The sequence below is a fragment of the Pristis pectinata genome, chromosome 31 (assembly GCF_009764475.1).
Source record: "Pristis pectinata isolate sPriPec2 chromosome 31, sPriPec2.1.pri, whole genome shotgun sequence".
In the NCBI taxonomy this organism is placed as follows: Eukaryota; Metazoa; Chordata; class Chondrichthyes; order Rhinopristiformes; family Pristidae; genus Pristis; species Pristis pectinata.
Window position 1 is genome coordinate 17,177,744 of NC_067435.1, and position 19,366 is coordinate 17,197,109.

The following is a 19,366-nucleotide window of genomic DNA, read 5'->3' on the forward strand; positions in this document are numbered from 1 at the left end:
TCTGCCATATTAATGAGTACATCGGCTTGATCTAAATCTTCACCCTTTCTGCTTTAACCTTAAACCCACATTCTTGTTGCGAATACTATTTTACTATTCTTTTCCTCCTATTTTAGAATTGTACCTACTACTGGGGCTTTGCTGCCTGGCTGGCATATCACATCAACCACCCGCTCTACACACCTCCTGGTAAGTCATGCTACATATTACATTAGCAGACTGTGAATGGAGGTTCTCTCTGTGCAGTAATGCACTGAAACATGGCAGTGATTGCTGATTCATGCTAGTGTTCAAATCCTGTCATAATGGGCAGACTTGACTATAAAAGGTGGTGAGCCTCATTCACAAAGGCTGGAAACTTAGTTTATTGGGTTGGTCCAGGTGTTCTTGGTTTGTAACTGCCCTGTGTTGCTGCAACACTGAGGTGCACTGAACGATGATGGATCAGTCAGCTCAAGTGGCACCAGTGTCACTGAACTCAGTCCTTTTCTACCAGCTTACCATGGCTACAGTTCAGCAATTTAATCGAGATTTCTTTGATACCACCTCCTATTCCCACACTTCTCCCACCAAGAAGGACAAGGAGACTAGGTTCATGGGAGTATCATGACCTTAAGGCTCTTGTTTAAGCTGCATAGTGTCTACACTTGGATCTTCATCACCATTACTTCATCTCTGCTAGGTAGAAAACTGGTGCACTGGCTAAGTTACTGGACTAGCAGTCAGAGTTCTGAACCATTGATCTGGGAGATATGTTTGAATTTCCATCATGGTAGCTGGGAGTTCAAGTTCAAGTAATTAAATAAAACTGGAATTTGTATAGAATTATCAGTAATGTAATTCAGTAAATGGCTAGATTGTCATTTAAAAACTCATCTGGTTCACTAATGTTGATCCTCCATTTAGAGAAGGAAGTCTGCCAGCCTGGTTTTATTTGGTCTATATATGGTTCTAGCACCACCAACCTTAGTCAGGGGCAGTTAGTGGTGGAAAATAAGTACCAGCATTGCCAGTGGTGTTGTGTCCCATCAATGAATAGTGATATACCCTGGAGGAATTTATATTTAAAATAAAGATATGCTAATGTAAACCGCCCTTTGAGTATCAAGAGCTCTAGCAATCACACAAAGAGAGATTCCAATGTCAGTATATCAGGAACAAAAATCTGGCCAAAACACCTTATAGATGTGTGCTGTTGTTGTAGTAAAAGTGCCCTAATTTCATTCATGAGCTTAATTAGTTAACATGTAACGCCAAAGTGCATATGGAAATCTTAGGGCAAGAAGAGGTTAGGAGAGTGCCTTAAAGGAGAAAAGTAGACCAATTTGGTTATAGACAGCTAAAGACGGAAAATCTGGGATTTCCTAACACTATTGTGGGAGCACCCTCAGTCCAAGGATGCAGCTATTCCATCTTGCCGCTCTTGGGCATTAGGATTGGTAATTAGGTTTCACCAGTGTCTTTGGAGCAAAATAAACCTGATTTTTTTGAGGGCAGCTGCGGGATGGCCCTGGTTGAGGTTCGGGAAGGACAGCGCTGTTGTTCCTTTTCTTGGTTACCCTTCTACTTGAACTATCTGGTGGGTGAGGGTAGGATCAGGCTGGTTATGAAGGATTCTGTCATCAAGTGGTCTGCCATTTGCTGGCTGGGCTCCCTTGAATGGACACTTGGATGAAGAAGGGATTAAGTTGTTGATGCTATCTCTGGAGTTGTATCCTCCACCCTCACCACCACTCCTCCCAGTGTGTTGGTGTGTTCAGCAGTGGAGAACAGAGAACAGGATAGTTTTTTATTTGTATATTGTTGCAGTAGTGTGGTTGCACTTATGTGTTGAGAGGAGCATTTGGAGCTCATTTCTCTAGCCCACACTCGACTTTGAATCTATAATGCTGAGCTCCTTCATTCAGCCTTCTGGGAATTCTTGTGTGTGAATCCCTCAAATCCTTTTTGCCTTCAGACACCTCGGGCAAATGCTTGGAAGTTCCCTTGATCAACCTCCTCTACTTTTCGTACTTTCTCTGCTGCATCAATCTTTCTTTCACCAACTTTGCCCCTAATGTTTCTTCCCTCGTTTATTTTTGTTAAAAATGCTCCAGAAATTCAAGCTGCTGAGTGTAGACGAAGTGGAAGGAATCGGCTTGGTGACTGCATGAGAGAATAGAATTGAGTAAGCAAGTAACGTGAATAGTTGTGCAATGTCCTGTGTTGCAAGTGTGTCCATTGCCAGATGATGCAAGGTGTCAGACAAGGTTAAATAAGTTTGAAAGTGATGTAGTTCAATGCAAAGCTAAGACTTTAAATCTAAAAAAGAGAAACTATGAAGGCATGAGAAAAGATTTGGCCGTGGTTGATTGGGCAAATGCATTGGCTGTCTATCTTTCAATGGTTTGGTTTAAAGAAACAAAATATGCTGCAAAAGATACACATTCCTTCCTAAGGCACACAAACACAACATGAAAATTCATCAGATGCTGAAGAGAAATTGCAGCTGGAGTTGGAAGAAAGGCTTACAAAGTTGCCCAAAATAGCAGCAAGGCTAAGGACATTTTAGAACTTGGCAAAGGAGGGCAAGGAACTAATAAAGAAAGGCAAGGCAGTATACAAGAGTAGGCAGAAGGGGACATAAAAACAGTAAGAGCTTTTATAGGTACACAAAAGGAGAAGACAGTCAAGTGCAAATGTGGGCCACAGTGAGAGGGAGGCAAGAAAATTTATAGTGAGGTAAAAGGGAATGGCACAGGAGTTGAAACAATTACTTGAGTTTGTCTTCACAGAAGATGTACTAGAGAATGAAAACAAAAGTGGGTGGCACAGTGGCTCATCTGGTAGAGTTGCTGCCTCGCAATCCTGACCTTGGGTGCTGTCTGTGTAGAGTTTGCTCTATCTCCCTGTTACTGCGTGGGTTTCCTCTGGGTGCTCTGGTTTCCTCCCACATCCCAAAGACGTGTGGGTTGGTAGGTTAATTGGCTGCTGTAAGTTGTTGCTGGTGTGTGGGTGAGTGGTAGAATCTATGGGGAACTGATGAGAATGTGGGAAGAATACAGATTGGGATTAGTGTAAACAAGTGGCTGGCGCGGACTTGGGCTGAAGGACCTGTTTCTGTGCTGTATCTCTTTTTACTTTGTACATTAACAATTTGGATGATGAGTAAATGGTTTTGTGGCTAAGTTTGCAGACGACACCAAGATAGGTGGAGGAGTAGGGAGTATTGAGAAGACAGGAAGGTTGCAGAGTGACCTAGATAGTTTAGGAGAATGGGCAAGGAAATGGCAGATGAGATTCAATGTTGAGAAATGTGCCGTTGTACACTTTGGAAACAGAAATAAACGGGCAGATTATTATCTAGAGGGGGAGAAAATTCAAAGTACAGAAGTACAAAGGGACTTGGGGGTACTCGTACAGGATACCCTAAAGGTTAACCACCAGGTCGGATCAGCGGTAAGGAAAGCGAATGCTATGTTGGCATTCATTTCGAGAGGTATAGTGTATAAAAGTAGGGAGGTGTTGATGAGGCTCTACGGGGCACTGGTGAGGCCTCATTTGGAATACTGTGTGCAGTTTTGGGCCCCATATCTTAAGAAGGACGTGCTGATGTTGGAGAGGGTTCAGAGGAGATTGACAAGCATGATTCCCAGAATGAAAGGGCTTACATATGATGAGCGTTTTTCAGCTCTTGGACTGTACTCACTGGAGTACAGAAGAATGAGAGGGGACCTCATAGAAACATTTCGAATGTTGAAAGGACTGGACAGAGTAGGTGTGGCCAAGCTGTTTCCCTTGGTGGGTGAGTCCGGGACCAGAGGGCACAATCTTAGAATTAGAGGGTACAGGTTTAAAACAGAGATAAGGAGAAATTTCTTTAGCCAGAGGGTAGTGAATTTATGGAATTCTTTGCCACGTACAGCAGTGGAGGCCCGATCATTGGAGGCGTTTAAGGAGGAGGTAGATAGTTATCTAATTAGCCAAGGATATGGGGATAAGGCCGGAAATTGGGGCTAGAAAGGAATAGTGTTTTTTTCTTTTTTTCCTTTAGCTCATGGAGCAGACTTTTTTCCCCATTTCTCATTTCGTTTTTCTTTTTCCCTTTCTTTTCCTTGGAGTAGACTCGAAGGGCTGAATGGACTACTTCTGCTCCCTTGTCTTGTGATCTTGTGATCTCTCTAATTTTATGAGAAGGAATTAAATATTAGTCAAAAAATAGTACTAGACAGGTTGGTAAGACTAAAAGCTGATAATTCCTGAGGACCTAATGATCTACATCCTAGAGTACTGACGTAGGTGGCTTTGAAGATGTTGGATGCTCTGGTTATCTTCTGAGGTGCCATAGATTCTGTAATTTTTCTTGTGGATTAGAGGGGAGCAAATGTGACTCCACTATTTAAGGTAGGGGAGAGAGTGAAAACAGGGAACTTACTTAAAAAAGTGGTAGGGAAAATGCTGGAAACTACAGCGAAGAATGTTATAACAGAATGCCTTGCAAAGGTTTGAAGAGAACCAATGTGGATTTATGAAAGGAAAATCATATTTTACTGATCTGATGGAGTTCTTTTGAGCATGTGACCGGTAGAATAAATAAGGGAGGGGGGCCAGCAAATATGATGTATTTGTATTTTCAGAAGGTCATAGAGTTTATACAGCATGGAAATAGGCCCTTGCATCTCAACTCATCCATGCTGACTTAGGTGTCCACCTGAGCTAGCCCCATTTGCCTGTGTTTGGTGCATATTCCTCCAGACTCAAGGTGTTTGATAAGGTCCTGCACAGGAGGTTGATCAACAAGGTGAGAGCATATGGGTAATATACTGACACGGATAGAGAACAGGTTATCAAACAGGAAGCAAGGATTGGGAATAAGCTGATCCTTCTCAGGTTACAGGCTGTGACTAATGGGGTACCACGGGGATTTGTGCTTGGACATCAGCATTCCACGATCCTTATCAATAATTTGGCTAAGGGGACCAAATGTCGTCTTCCCAACTTTGCTGATGGTACTAAACCAGCTGTGATTATGAGCACAGAGGAGGATGTCAGGAAGCTTGAACAGATATAGACTCATTGAGTGAGTGAGCAAGAAGATGGTATATAGTTTGAGATTATCCACCGATGAACATAATCGAAAAGCAGGGTAAGTGTTTAAGTGGTGAGAGATTGAGTGATGTTGATGTTCAGAGAAACCTTGGTGTGCTTGTCCATGTCACTGAAGGCCAACGTGCAGGTGCATCTATTGGATATATGGTATGTTAACCTTTATTACAAGAATTTGGATATAGGAATCTCATTGCAATTGTACAGGACCTTGGTGTGATTGCTCCTGGAGTATTGTGTATAGTTTTGCACTCCTTGCCTAAAGAGTGGCAATAAAGGGAGTTCAGCTAAAATACATTTAGCTGGTTCCAGGGATGGATGGCTTGCTGAGTATTGCTTGAATCCATGTTTGGATTAAGATTGTGGTAAGGATTGGAGGGAAGTGGTCCTAGAGAAACTCACACTGGGCATCAGTGAACAACTTTATTGATGAGTAAGTGCAGGGATATCTGTCATCACTTTTCTGTTGATTGGGGGTAGACTGATTGGGTGTTAATTAGCTGGATTGGATTGGTTTTACTTTAATGGAAAGGACATACCTGGGAACTTTTCCATGTTGTCAGGTATCTGCTGGTGTTGTAGCTGTACTGGAACGGTTTAAGCAGAGGCACGAGTTGTTCCAGAGCGCACATCTGCAGTACTGTAGCTGGGATCATTGCCTTTACTGTATCCAGTATTCTTGGTGGTTTCTTGATATCAAGTGGCGTGGATCGAAGACTAGTTCCTGTAACGGTGGAAATCTCAGGATGAAGGAAAGACGTATGGGTAGGTTAATTTGGGTTTAAAGTGGGCGGCGCGGACTCATTGGGCCAGAAGGGCCTGTTACCACACTGTAAATAAAATAAAAAAAAAACTAAGATGGATCACTAACTGGATACTGAGGATACTTCAGCCTTGTTCTTAGCACTCACATGCTGTGCCTTGCCATTGTTGAGGATGGAAATGTTCTTGGAGCCACCTCCTTCTCATAACTGCTGTTCACCATATTTGCAGCCAGATGTGGAAGGACCATTTGATCTGATCTGTTGGTAGCAGGATTGCTAGTTCTGTCTCTTGCATGTTGTTTTGCTGTTTGCCACCTGCGTTGCAACTTCAGGTTGACACCTCATTTTTAAGAACCCATGGTGCTGCTCCCAATATTCCGATCTGCACTCCTCATTTGGTTTGATTGTAATTGAAGGATGTAATGTTGCAGATTGTGATGGAATACTCTGCTTCCCTTGGTCACAGCACCTTGTAGATGCCTGTCATTGAGCTGTCAGATGTTCTGAGTCCATCTCACTCCACACAATCGTGATGCCACACAATACTGCTCCTTCCCCTGCTTCCGAGTGCTGTTTGACATTGAGGAGCAGAAGGGCAGGACAGTAAACAGTAATGAGGAGGTTTCATTGCCTGTGTTTCACCTGATGCCATGAGACTTTGGAGGGTCAGTGTTGAGGACTCTTGGAGCCACTCCCTCCTGAATCAGTACACCAGTGCATGACTAGCTGCTGTTTTTCCAGTTTAAATTCCTGTCCACCAGGTGTTTGTAAGAAGTAAGGGGTGATTTATCAAAACTCAGTATAGGTTGATGGTGGCTAATTTGATCCCATTTTTGTTTCAAGATAGGGATTAGAATATAACGGAATGGTTTGCTTAGACCATTTCAGAGGACGGTTTAGAATCCACCATTTTGCTGTGGGTCTAAATCACACAGACCAGACTGAGTGAAGGAGGCAGAATTCCTCCCTGGAGGACACTTCTGCAACTGTACAATAGTTTCCTGGTTACCACATCTGAGAATAGTTTTATTTAAAATTCCAGATGTTTAATTAATCTGAATTTAAATTCTACCTTTTTTGGGGAGGACATACCTGGGAAACTTTCCACATTGTTGGGTACCTGTCAGTGTTGTAAAAGCCAAAGGTGCACGTGGTTCTGTACTGCAAGTCTTCTGTCCTACAGCCATGATTTTGACTGGTCCAATTGTTGTTACTGTATGCAGTGCTGTCAGTGCCTCCTTGATATCATGTGGTGTGAATTGAACTGGCTGAAGACTGGTTCCCATGATGGGGATCTCGGGATGGAATAGATCATCATCTATTCGGCAACGGTGGTGGGATGCAAACTTGTGTTTCTGGTTTGTTAGTCTAGCCTCTATTACTGGCCCAGTAATTTAACCTCCTTGCCACCACCATGCCTTATATCCACACAAGGCTATAAGTCCCTCACTTTGTGCACCTCTTGCCAGCAGCTGAGTTAACATTCAGTATTTTAAGATTCACTTCTACATTCTGTAGCCTTCAGCTGTTCAAAAAACTCTTTAAGGCTTCTGACGGCCGTTGACCATCAACCTTCAGATGCCTTGGTGGTTGAAACGTGGGCGGTGGTTTGATCATTGCACTTGTTTTCTGGATAATCTGATGTTTTTCTTCTCTGTTTCAGCCTACGGAGATAAACAGGTGAAAATAGCATTTGCCATATTTCTGGTGAGTTTCCCCCCTTATATGGACACTACAATTTGCTATTTATTAATAATTGCTCTGGAATTATTTTGGTTTTAAAAAAAAGGTATAACAAAAATCACATGAATTTTACAGGATTTCTTGTAATTTTTCCCTGAGTATAAAATTATTATAAATTTTTAACATCCTGCTACTACAATCTACTGAAGTGTTATTTCAGAAACTACCTACAGCATTCCCTGTGCATCTAATCCATTGGTGGTGCTGTTGACTACAACTACTTCTCCCAGTATTGTAACGTTAATTGGTTTATTATTGTACCATGTACCGAGATACAGTGAAAAACTTTGTTTTGCATGCCATCCATACTAATCATTTTAAAACATAAATACATCGAGGTAGTACAAGGGAAACGCAATGACAGAGTGCAGAATAAAGTGTGATAGTTACAGAGACAGTGCAGTGCAGGTAGACAATAAGGTGCAAGATTAAGCTGGTGCAGAGGAATAAACCAAGCAGAGTTGCCATAAGCCCTTCTGACTTGCCTCTGAGGGCCTGGATTTGGAGTTGACCCCCAAGCTGGGTGATGGAGAGAGACTGGAGAAGGTTTGGGTGGTGGGATGTCTAACTACTTTCAGCGCTACGTTGCAAAAAGCTGACCATTGCTTACTCAAAGTAAATATACGTGACCATCCAAAGCCAAGGATGCTTCAGACAGATGGGTTCCAGGGCAATTGACACCCTGAAGTCCCAGAACCACTTCTGCCGAGATGTGAGGTCTGAGGTGTGGGAAAGTTATAGGGTTGAAAGGAATGGTCAAAGCCACAGGTTAAATGCATTGAGTTGTACAAAGGGGTGATGGAATGATTAGTCGTAATAGTCTATCTGTGAACAGTCAGATTAGGGAAATGGGGTTTAAGAAGTAAATGTATTTTATGTGAATGCAGAAAATATTCAGAACAAGTTTGGTAAATGGATGGCACAAATAGAAACCAATGGTTTGATCTAATAACCATGAGAAAAAGATGGTTGCATAGCAACCAAGATTGGAGGTTAAGTGCTCTAGCATACTTAGAAAGGACAGACAAAGTGGAGAAGTAGGTAGGGTAGACCTCAAAATAAGGAATGAATGATGGGCAGTTGTGAGAAATGATCATGGTCCAGAAGTACAAGAAATTGTTGGGTGTAGCAAAATAGGCCTCTGAACAGCAGTAATGTTGTTGGAGAACGTAATGATCAAGAAACAGGAGCAGCTTGCAGCAAAGGTAATATACTTTCATGGGGAACTTCCAAAATTATAGACTAGATAATTCAGATTAGCATAATATTTTGGGAGGGGAGTTCACAGAGTGAACTCAAAACTGTTTCCTCATCCATTACATCTTGGAACCAACGAGGAAACAGATTATTTTAAACCTTGTCTTCCAATGAGACTGGGTTAATTAATATTCACAGGTGAATAGCAAACACAGTATGATATTGGTCCTGATGCAGGGTTTTGACCGGAAACGTCGACAATTCCTCTTTCTCCCCACCCCCCCACCCAAAAGATGCTACTCCACCCACTGAATTCCTCCAGCAGATTGTTGTTCCAGCTTCCAGCATCTGCAGCCTCTTGTGTCTACAATATGATATTAGTTCTTATTTGCTTCAAGAGGTAGACAGTTCAGTTGGATTGTAGTGCTGAACCTGAAGAAAGCCACATACATAGGTGTGAGAATGAAGTTGGCTAAGGTAGATTGGAACAACTGATTGAAATGTTCGCCAGGTAAATAATTGCATCTTAAGATATGTTTCATAATTCTCATTGAATGTACATTCTGCTAAGAAGAATAAAAATTCCATGGGAAATGTGATCCATCCATGGCTGATTAGTCGTTAAATTCAGAAAGTGTGATGTGTTGCACTTTAAGAGGACTAATAAAGGTAAGACACACTCAATGAAATGTTATGATCCTAGGGAGTATTGAGGAACAGAGGGACCTTGATGTACAAGTCCAAGGATCCCTGAAGGTGGTAGATAGGGTAGTGTGGGGTATGGGCTACTTGCATATGGGATACTTGCTTTCATTTGCCAGGGAATTTAATATAAGAGCAGGAGAGTTATGATGCATTGATCAGGCGACAGCTGGAGTACTGTGTACAGTTCTTGTCACCACGCTGTAGGAAAGGTATGATTGCATTGGAGAGGGTGCAGAGGATTCACCAGGATGTTGCCTGGAACGGAGCATTTCAGTTAAGAGGAGACATTGGATGGGCTGGGTTTGTTTTCCCTGGAGCAGAGGATGGTGAGGAGGGACCTAATGGCCTTGTACAAAATATGAAGGAAATAGACAGGAAATATGGTAGGAGTTTCCCTATAGCAGAGGTATCTAAATCTTCCCTGTTCTTGTACATTTCCCACACTTTGTCATTAGTGTAGGTTTAGGGGAAGAGGTAAAAGGTTTCCAGGGGATCCAAGGAAGCACTTTTTCACTCAAGAGAGTGGTTGGAATCTGGAACAGACTGCCTGAGAGGGTGGTACTCTCACAGCAGTTAAAAAGTATCTAGACAAGCACTTGAATCACTAAGGCACAGAAAGCTATGGACCAAGTGTAGATAAATGGGATTAGTATAGATGGGTTGGTGGTTGACATGGACGTGGGCTGACCCTGGTGCTTCTGTGCTGTATGAGTGAGGAAGTTAAGAATAGTGTTACAGTAATAGAAGAGATGTAATTTTCCAAGTAATGTGGTAAATTCTGAGGATGAAGGAGTCTTAAGGCATGAGAGAAATATGAGAGAAAACTAGTAGGAAATATAACAAATGTGTTGTGCTAGCTTCTGTAACCAATGTAAAATGAAAGAGAATGGAAAAGATAAATATGGGTGCCTTAGAGGCAGGAGAAATGGTAATAGGAATAAAAAAATGGCTGTGCATTAAACAGGGCTATTGTGTCCTCTATAATGAAGAGGAAAACAGTAAATATTCAAAAAGTTGTAGGAAACCAGGGGTCCATTGAAAGTGAGGAACTTGTAGGAATTAATATAGAAAAGAGAAAGTAATTGGTTTATTATTGTCACAGTGAAAAATCTTGTTTTGTATGCCGTCCATGCAGGTCTTTTCAAAATATAAGTACATCCAAGTAAACGGAAAAGCAATAACAATGCAGAACATAGTGTTACAGTTACAGAGAAAGTGCAGTGCAGGCAGACAGTAAGGTGCAAGAGCCATGATGAGGTAGATTGTGAGGTCAAGAGTTCATCTTTATTGTACAAGAGGTCCATTCAGTCATCTTGTACTAGCAGGATAGAAGCTGTCCTTGAGCCTGGTGTGCATGTTTTCAAGCTCTTCTGTCTTCTGCCCAATGGAAGGGGGGAGAAGAGAGAATGTCCGGGGTGGGAGGTGCCTTTGATTATATTGGCTGCTTTTCCAAGGCAGTGGGAAGTGTAGACAGAGTCCATGGAGGGGAGCCTGGTTTTCAGAATGGACTAAGCTGTGTCCACAACTCTCTGCAATTTCTTGCGGTCTTGGGCAGAGCAGTTGCCATACCAAGCTGTGATGCATTCAGATTGGATGCTTTCTGTGGTGCATCTGTAAAAATTGGAGGGTGTCAATGGGGACATGCAGAATTTCCTTAGCCTTCTGAGGAAGTAGAGACGCTGGAGTGCCGATTAAAAGTTGAACCAAATGGTCTGCATCCTTGGATTCTTTATTTTAAGAAAAGGTGGCAGCGGAGATGGTGAAAGCACAGTGATGATCCCAGTGCATCCACCATCTTCATGGAATCCCCCAGATGCTGGTTGTTTAGGAGGTAGCAGATGTAACTGTTCAGAAAAGGAGTATGAGAAAAAATAGCAAACTATAGATCAGTTAGCCTGACATCAGTTGGAATGTCAAAGAACTGTAGAGGTTGGAAAACTGAAATACAAAAAAATGCTGCAAACACTCAGCTCTGCAGAGGGAACCAGTTAGTGGTTCAGGTCAAAGACTCTCCATCAGAACTATGTAATTGCTTAAGTATTTGTTCTGATGTGAACTCTTAAAACCCGAAACGTTAACTCTGCTTCCCTTTCCACAGTTTGGGAAGTGCTGGAGTCCATTATGATGTGATAGAGCACTAAGGAACCAGAATGTAATCAAGGGGCATTAACGATGATTTATGGAGGGAAAATAGTCTTTGACACTTTATTTTCTGGATGTAACTAGCATGGTAATTAAGGGGAATCAGTGAATGCAGCAAATCAGATCAAATAAAATATGGACTCATGGGTTTGGGGTAGTAATAGGTAGGTAGTGAATGGATTAAAGTATGAATGAACTGGTCTCTTTTGTGTTGGCAAACTGATAATAGTAGGGCACTGCTGGCATCAGTACTCGACCCAAAGGTGTTCACAATCTACACTAATGACAAAGTGTGGGAAATGTACAAGAATAGGGAAGTGTTGCTACAGTTGACAAGGTCTTTGGTACGATCGCAGCTGGAATACAATGGTCTCCATATCTAAAGGAGGCAGTGAGACCTGGATTTACCACCTTGATTCTTGGATTGAGGAGTTGTCGTGGGGAAAGATTAAAATTAGTCTAATATTCACGGGATTTTAGAAGAGTGAGAGGTGATTTCATTGAAACGTGATTTTCAAAGGGCTGGACAAGGTGGATGTTGGGAAGGAAAGTGTGGAACTCTGGGTCAGCCACTTCACATCGAGATAAGAAGTTTCCGTAATCAGAGGGTCGTAAATCCTTGGAATTATGTGACTTAGAAGACGCTGGATGCTTACCCATTAAATATATTTCAAGACTTGAGATTGGTTTTGGAAGGCAATACGGTGATCTGGCTTTAAAGTCGAGCTATGGAATTTGCCATGATTTTATTGACTGCTGGAGCAAGCTTGAGGGGCCTCATTGCCTACTCCTGCTTTGATTTCTCATGTTAACTGCATAGAAAGTACACAACAGAAATAGGCCATCGTGCCTCCCTGGTCCGCACGGTTGGGTTCCCTCATGCTGTAGATCATGTTCCTTGTCAAGCTGTGATGCTGATCCTGTCCAGTGGTGGTGGTGGGGCCCATGCTCTCGTTGTAAGCTGTGGACAACCTCCACTTAACCATCTTACTGATCGTCTCACTTCTTCCTTTCTTTCCACAGTTCTGTCAAATCGGAAACTTCTCAATCCATGTAGCGCTGAGGAATCTTCGGCCGGCAGGTGAGGATGCCTGTGATGTGCTGGTAAAACCAGGTCACTGTTTTATAAGTTTATCATCATACCATAGGATTTTGAGAATTGAATTCAGTTTAATGAATAAAATCGAAGAGGTGCTTTCATTAACTCTGCCGATAAAGTTACAAAAGTTGATGTGGAAAATCTGAAATGAAAACACAAGTGGCTGTAAATACTCAGGTCTTGCAGCATCCGTGGAGAGCTTGCTCACTGTTTATTAGAGCTGGGAGAGATTTTAAGGTGCAGAAATAGCAGGAAAGAGGAGATGAGGAGAAACTGAAGGGAAGCTCAGATAGGGTGGAAGATGGGATATTAGCAGAAGGGATTATAGTGTAAGGTGAAAGTGGATTGTGATGAGACATGTAAAGAGACAAAAGATTGGACAGGAGGTGTAAATGGGAGAATCATTATCTGAAATTATAAAATCTGTAAATACTGGCAATCTGAAATGAAAACAGAAAATGCCGTGTACATTCAGAGGTGTTGTACACTATGTTGAGTCCAGAGGGTGAGATGGTGTTCTTCAGTTGTGGGGAGGGCAAGGACTGGGGAGCCAGAGTGGAAGTGGATGGGAGAAAGAAAAAAATCACAAAGGTCTCAGATTGTTGGTTACTAAAAGAGAATCCAGTGTGGAACACTGATATGTAAGGGAGAATTGCTGCTCTTGCACCTGGCCAGTGGTTGCCCATGGACCACCAGCCATAGGTGAACACAATCCATTGCTTTAGGTCAGGACAACATTGCCAGTCACACCAATGAGAAGAAAATCACTGATTTTTTAAAAAAATATTTTTTGCTGTCCTTGCATTATAATCTACAGTCTTGTATCAGGTCCTAGAATAGTCTATAACTGTTTGCAGCTGTTGACAGTGTACCTTGTACACCATTTACAGTAATATTGGCTCCTCAGGGTACACTGTACTCTGTCATCTCACTGCCTTTGGGTTTATTACTTGTTGTAAACTATTCTGTGCCCTGTCCTTTCCCCACACACCCTCCAACACACTTCATCTTGTCAAGAGAGTATACACCAATGTTATACCCTACACTCTGGTTGTGAAGTCTTTTCCCTTTCCCTCTTCTTAGAATTACAGAGCATTTTAGAAGAGAAGTGTTCAGCCTGTTGAGCCCATGCTGTTGGTAAGAGCAATCCCATTGCTCCCACATGCTGCTTTTTTCCTACTCGGTGGTTTCCCAGATCAGAATTTAACACTTTTTCTCAATATTTAAAATATGACTTCTTCCCCCAAACCCCCAGAATAAGATCATTAGTAGGAGGTGGGAGCTGCATGGGAAACAGGATGATGTGTTTTATGAATTACTAAGGTGTGTTGGTACTCTGTGACATGAGGTACCCAGCAGGAGGGTTAGACAGAGCTCGGACTTTCCTACTGAACTCTGGTTCTCCAATCCCATCTGCACCTTTTGTTCTGGGATGATGAGATGGTGATCCCTTTATAGCAGTACTGGTGATCACGGTGCCCTTGAGTTATCTAGCCCTCAGAGGTTAGCAGATAAAACTGATGGATTTAATTACAATTATAATAACGTGGGATTGGAAGTGGAAGCTGTCAGGTTAACCCCTGTGGGTTGAATTGATTGAGGAACGACTAATATGTCTGCTTTAGAAAGTGGGAACGAGATGCAAATTGTATGGATGATGCAAATAATTAATTCCAGGACCAAAACTGGGTCAAGTGAAAGTTGTTGAAGGGGTAACCTGTATGTACTTTAGAAGGTCTGCAGACACCAGCCTGTCTGTGAGTCAGGATCAATGATGCAACACCTAGTGTATGCAATGACTGATCAGTGAGTGCACACACGTCCTCTGATTACAACTTTCCTCATGTTACAACGTTAGTTGGCAGTCAAGACAAGGCTTCTGAACACTGCTTACAGCTCCACTTGCATCTTGTATGGACTTTTTAAAATATCTCTACGTGAGCAAACAAAAGTTGACTGAAGCCAAAAATGAGTCTTTACAACTGGTAACCTGAGCTTGTGTAACGGGGTAGTAAGGCTGCAGGTTTAGGGAAGCAATTCCAGCACTTACCTTGGAACTGGAGGAAGGGGAGGTGATTAAAAGTCTGGAATTGGTGGAGCTGGAATATCTCGGCAGGTGACGGGGCTGGAAGAAGTTGGAGAGAAAGGAGCGAGATGCTGAAAGGAGTTGGACATATTCATAAGGATTAAACAAAGATGGCCAGAATTTGGTGGAAAAGATGCCCCCTAAAACATGATGAAGAGAGGCAAGTTTGCCCTGTTCTGACAGAGTTCTGGGGCTGGCTGAAGCCCAAGAGCAGATACATGAGAACGTAGGCAAACATCTCCTTCAGGAGCATGTCCCTGCCCTTCCCCTTAGTGCGAGGGGGAGATGGAACGGGACCAGAGGACTGGTTTGAAACGCTGCACAGACCGACATCACACGGTGCCCAGGTCCCTGTGCGGAATTTGACGTGAACTTCAACCTGTGGCCTTTTTGTAACTTCAGCTGTTGCTCTAAGTAAAGATAATTTGTTTATAATTAATCCCTGGTCTGCTCCAGTGTTTCAGAGTCTGATGCCAAGGATTCTGGAGTATTTAACTTATCCAAACGGGTGGCTTATGCTTCTTGAACAGGTGGCCTGCTGACAGCCCGTTAGCAGGAGGCACGTCTCATGTCTCGGAGTAACCCTTTAGGAGCCACACACCTTTTAGAACAGCTACAGCTGCTGCCTGGGAGTGTGTCTGGGAGGCTTCCTGCAGGAATATTTTGGGATATGACCCAACACAAACTGTTTTAACACCTCCGTTATAGTGAATAGTACCATAAGAACTTAGTATTTTTTATATATTGATATAATTGGCTCCCCTACGCTAAGAATCAAATGCACCAGGGAGTATAGGCCCACATTAGCAAGGCCCTAGGTTGTATTGGTTGGCCTGTGGTGTTATTGATCTTGGCTTGTGGGAGCTGCTGGCTGCCCCAGTCATGTGGTGCACTGTGATTGACATTCCCAGCTTTCACCGCTTCTTGCACAGACCTGTGCTCTCTTGAGTCAGATGAGGCTGCATTTGGCAAGCAGCTGTCAAGACTGTTCTAATCTCTTCTGTCCTGATCTTCAGACCCATTTAGTTAGTGGGTTTACAGGGAAGTGATTGCACTGCAGGGCACAATGCCAATCTCTGCCTCTGCCCTGGTCTTTCCACCCCTCTCGCCATCTCTCCCAGCAGGTATCACAGCACCTCGTCCATCAGAACCATGAGTGTTTCATTGGTGTGCCAGCCTTTCCCTCACCTCTGCTCAGTGCTCTTCACCTGCCCCCCCCATCCCCACACGTAAACTCCAGGAGATGTTCAACGTCGATCAGCTTGGTGTAGGGGAGGTGGAACTCTGTCCGCTGCCTCCAAGCTCATAAACCAGCTGCATAAAATGAATGAGATTTGGCGCAGTCTGTGTTAACCTCCTCTCTCTCCGAACCCCAGCAGCATAACCTGTCCTCCCTCCCACCCGTTTATCTGCCCAGATTCCCTTTAAATGCATTTCTTTTGTCTATCTAGGCTATTCCCTGAGGTCGGGAGTGCCACATTCCCTCCTGAATCCCTTGCTGAATTTATCAGTGCCCATTGTACGGATGGCTCCTATTTGTGGTCTCTCCCACAGGTGGAATGGGCTTCACCAGCTCACCCTGAGCTTCTCTCTTTCATAAAGAGACCGGTCCATTCAGTGTTTCCTGATGGGTCCAGCCCCCCAGTGTGGTATCATCTTCCTGTGTAACAATAAGACTCTCAGTGGTTTCTCTGTGACCTCCTTCACACGATTGAGCCCGGTGCTGTCTTGGACAAGTATTAGTAGTTTGAAAATCCAAAAAAAACTGCAGAGTCTGGGAATCTGAAATAAAAACAGAAGCACTGCAAATGCTCAGCAGGTCAGGCAGCACCTGTGGAGAGATAAACTGGGTTTGCATTTCACATCGAAGCCCCTGTGTTGGATTTTCTGACAAAACTCTGGTTAGACCACACTTAGTACTCATTATAGGAAGGATGTGGAGGCGTTCGAAAGGGTGCAGAGGAGATTTACCAGGATGCTGCCTGGATTAGAGAGTATGCATTATGAGGAGAGACTAAAGGAGCTGGGGCTTTACTTATTGGAGGGAGGGAGGATGAGGGGAGACATGATAGAGGTATACAAAATATTAAGAGGAATAGATAGAGTGGACAGCCAGCGCCTCTTTCCCAGGGTGCCAATGCTCAATACAAGAGGGCACGGCTTTAAGGTAATGGGTGGGAAGTTCAAGGGAGATGTCAGAGGGAGGTTTTTCACCCAGAGAGTGGTTGGTGCATGGAATGCGCTGCCTGGGGTGGTGGTGGAGGCTGATACGTTGGTCAAGTTCAAGAGATTGTTAGATAAGCATATGGAGGAATTTAAGATAGAGGGATATGTGGGAGGAGGGGGTTAGATAGTCTTAGGTGTGGTTTGGTCGACACAACATGGTGGGCCGAAGGGCCTGTATTGTGCTGTATTGTTCTATGGTTCTTCCTCCCACCCTGTCTCTTGTAGACTCCATTCCATTCTCCCAGTTCCCTCATTGCCAGATGAGTATTTCCGGCATTTTCTGTTACTTTATTGCAGTGGTTTCACTTGTGACTGGGACCGCTCCCTGATCAGCTTCGCACGTGGCCTGGGGCTTGTAGCCGAGCAGCGCAGTTACTGTTGTGTGTTGCCATTGTGTTGTTGCAATGGAAAGGAGCTGGTTACCTGGGCCCCATGAACCCGTTCATTGCCACAGGTCTATCTACCTTGCCCCACCCCTGTCACCAGTCTGAGGTTACAGTGTCATGAAATAATAGATACCGTGGGGAAAATAAAAATAGGATTAGTGTAAATAGGTGCTTGACGGTCAGCATGGACTCAGTGGGCCGAAGGGCCTATCTCCGTGATGTACCTCTCTATGACTTGGTCACCAACTCCATTCTCTGTAGATCACCGTAGGTTCAGGAGTGCCACACCTTTGCCACCAGTATTCAGAGCATCGCCTGCAAAAGATGGTGTGGGTCCTAGTCAAGGGCAGCAGGGCTGGGAAAGGTGAGCACCCCTCCCGCTAACCCCACCCACCCCAACACTTGCACTACCTCCAAGTCATATCTGTGCCTCAGACTCAGCAAAAAGGGTTACAGTCTGCTGGAGGAACTTGGCAGGTCGAGCAGCGTCTGTAGCGGGTGGCGGGAGAGTAGGAATTGTTGATGCAGGGTTTCAACCCAAACCATTGACAATTCCTTCTCTCCCACCCAACGGATGCTGCCCAGTCTGTTGCTCCAGATTCCAGTATCTGCAGTCTCTTGTGTCTCCAGCTAAAAAAGTCACACACATCAGGCAGCACTTGTCCGTTTGTGATGGCGAACATTGTTGTGGACAGAATGTTGTCTTTGTGTTCAGTGGGACTGGCTGTGCGAGGTGTGGCTGTCTTACATCGCCTGTCTGCCTTGCTCAATCTTCCTCTTGTACTTGCCCTCTGTGCCTGCCCCTCCCTTCCCCCTCTGCCCACCTCTTTTGCTGTGCATGGGTTCTCTCATTGTGCGTAGTCTGCCCCTCTGCCTTCCCTCCTCATCCCTCCCTGCCCTTGCCCAACAAATGACAATACTCAGCCTCACCAGACACCCACAAGGCACATTGACTGTCTTGATTCTTTCTCCTCCCTGATGTTTACAACTTGCCCCCTCCACCAGTGGAATGTGAAAGCCAGTAGGTGCATTGCTGCCCTTTCTGTTTGCAAGGGGAGTTGCACTGGCTGCACATTGGACCGGGCAGGTTCAGCCGATTCCAAGTTGGGGATCGGTACTGGTTTTTCATTTGGTTTCCGCTTGGCCTGGGTTACAGGGTGAATCCAGTTGATGCAACAACATGGAGACTTCGGGGTTAGTTAATGAGAAACAGGCCAGGGTTGCCGTCGCTGATGGCTGTGGTGGGGGTGGTGATTAAAGGCAAAGCTGTCGCCTCATGCATTTGAACAGTTGCTGAGGTGTACACCAGTACGACAGCAGTTTGGAGATGACAGAGGGCGACCCCAGCCTGGTGCCGTGTGCCAGCCTGTTGCTTTCCAGGAGAGGCTTGGTTGGGCAGTGCACGGGGTGAGCACAGTGGGTATTACATCCTCTCTCTCCTCCCCTTCCAGGCTCCAAGACCCGCAGGATTCCCTTCCCAACAAAGAACCCATTTACCTGGCTCTTCCTCCTGGTGTCTTGCCCCAACTACACATACGAGGTAAGTGGATGGGCGCATCTGCTGCTTGGCTCTCGGGACTGGGTACTTTCAGACGCTTAGTCCTGGGTGTGGGAACAGTAAGAGGTGAGTGGGCACCCAGGCCAGGCTGGGGTTCAGGCACTCTCCCACAGACAGACCCCTGGCTGTTGCATATTCCAGAATTTTTCCCTGCCTGCAGACTTTGACGGACAATTTGTCACAATTTAACGTGGGGGAGAGGAACTCCAGACACTGAGTTTGTGGGTAAATTGGCACATCAGGGACTGTGTGCCGGGCTCCCACTGAGGGGACTCCATGGTGTGAATATCTCTGTCATCCTGCTCTTTCAACACTGCACTTCACAGCTGCTAATCTGGTCCAACGTGTAAAGTAATTGTATCCAATCACTGCAGG

The 19,366-nt window shown here is 44.3% G+C and overlaps 1 protein-coding gene across 1 annotated transcript in view; it reads left to right on the top strand.

Moving 5' to 3' along the window:
- The window catches only part of LOC127584930 (very-long-chain enoyl-CoA reductase), a 63,134-nt gene that overhangs the window by 39,627 nt on the left and 4,141 nt on the right, over nucleotides 1-19,366 (top strand). Inside the window, exons 8-11 of the mRNA XM_052041950.1 lie at nucleotides 117-189; nucleotides 7,513-7,556; nucleotides 12,660-12,717; nucleotides 18,885-18,973. Of these exons, the coding sequence (XP_051897910.1) occupies nucleotides 117-189; nucleotides 7,513-7,556; nucleotides 12,660-12,717; nucleotides 18,885-18,973 (264 nt within the window). The remainder of the gene's footprint in view (nucleotides 1-116; nucleotides 190-7,512; nucleotides 7,557-12,659; nucleotides 12,718-18,884; nucleotides 18,974-19,366) is intronic.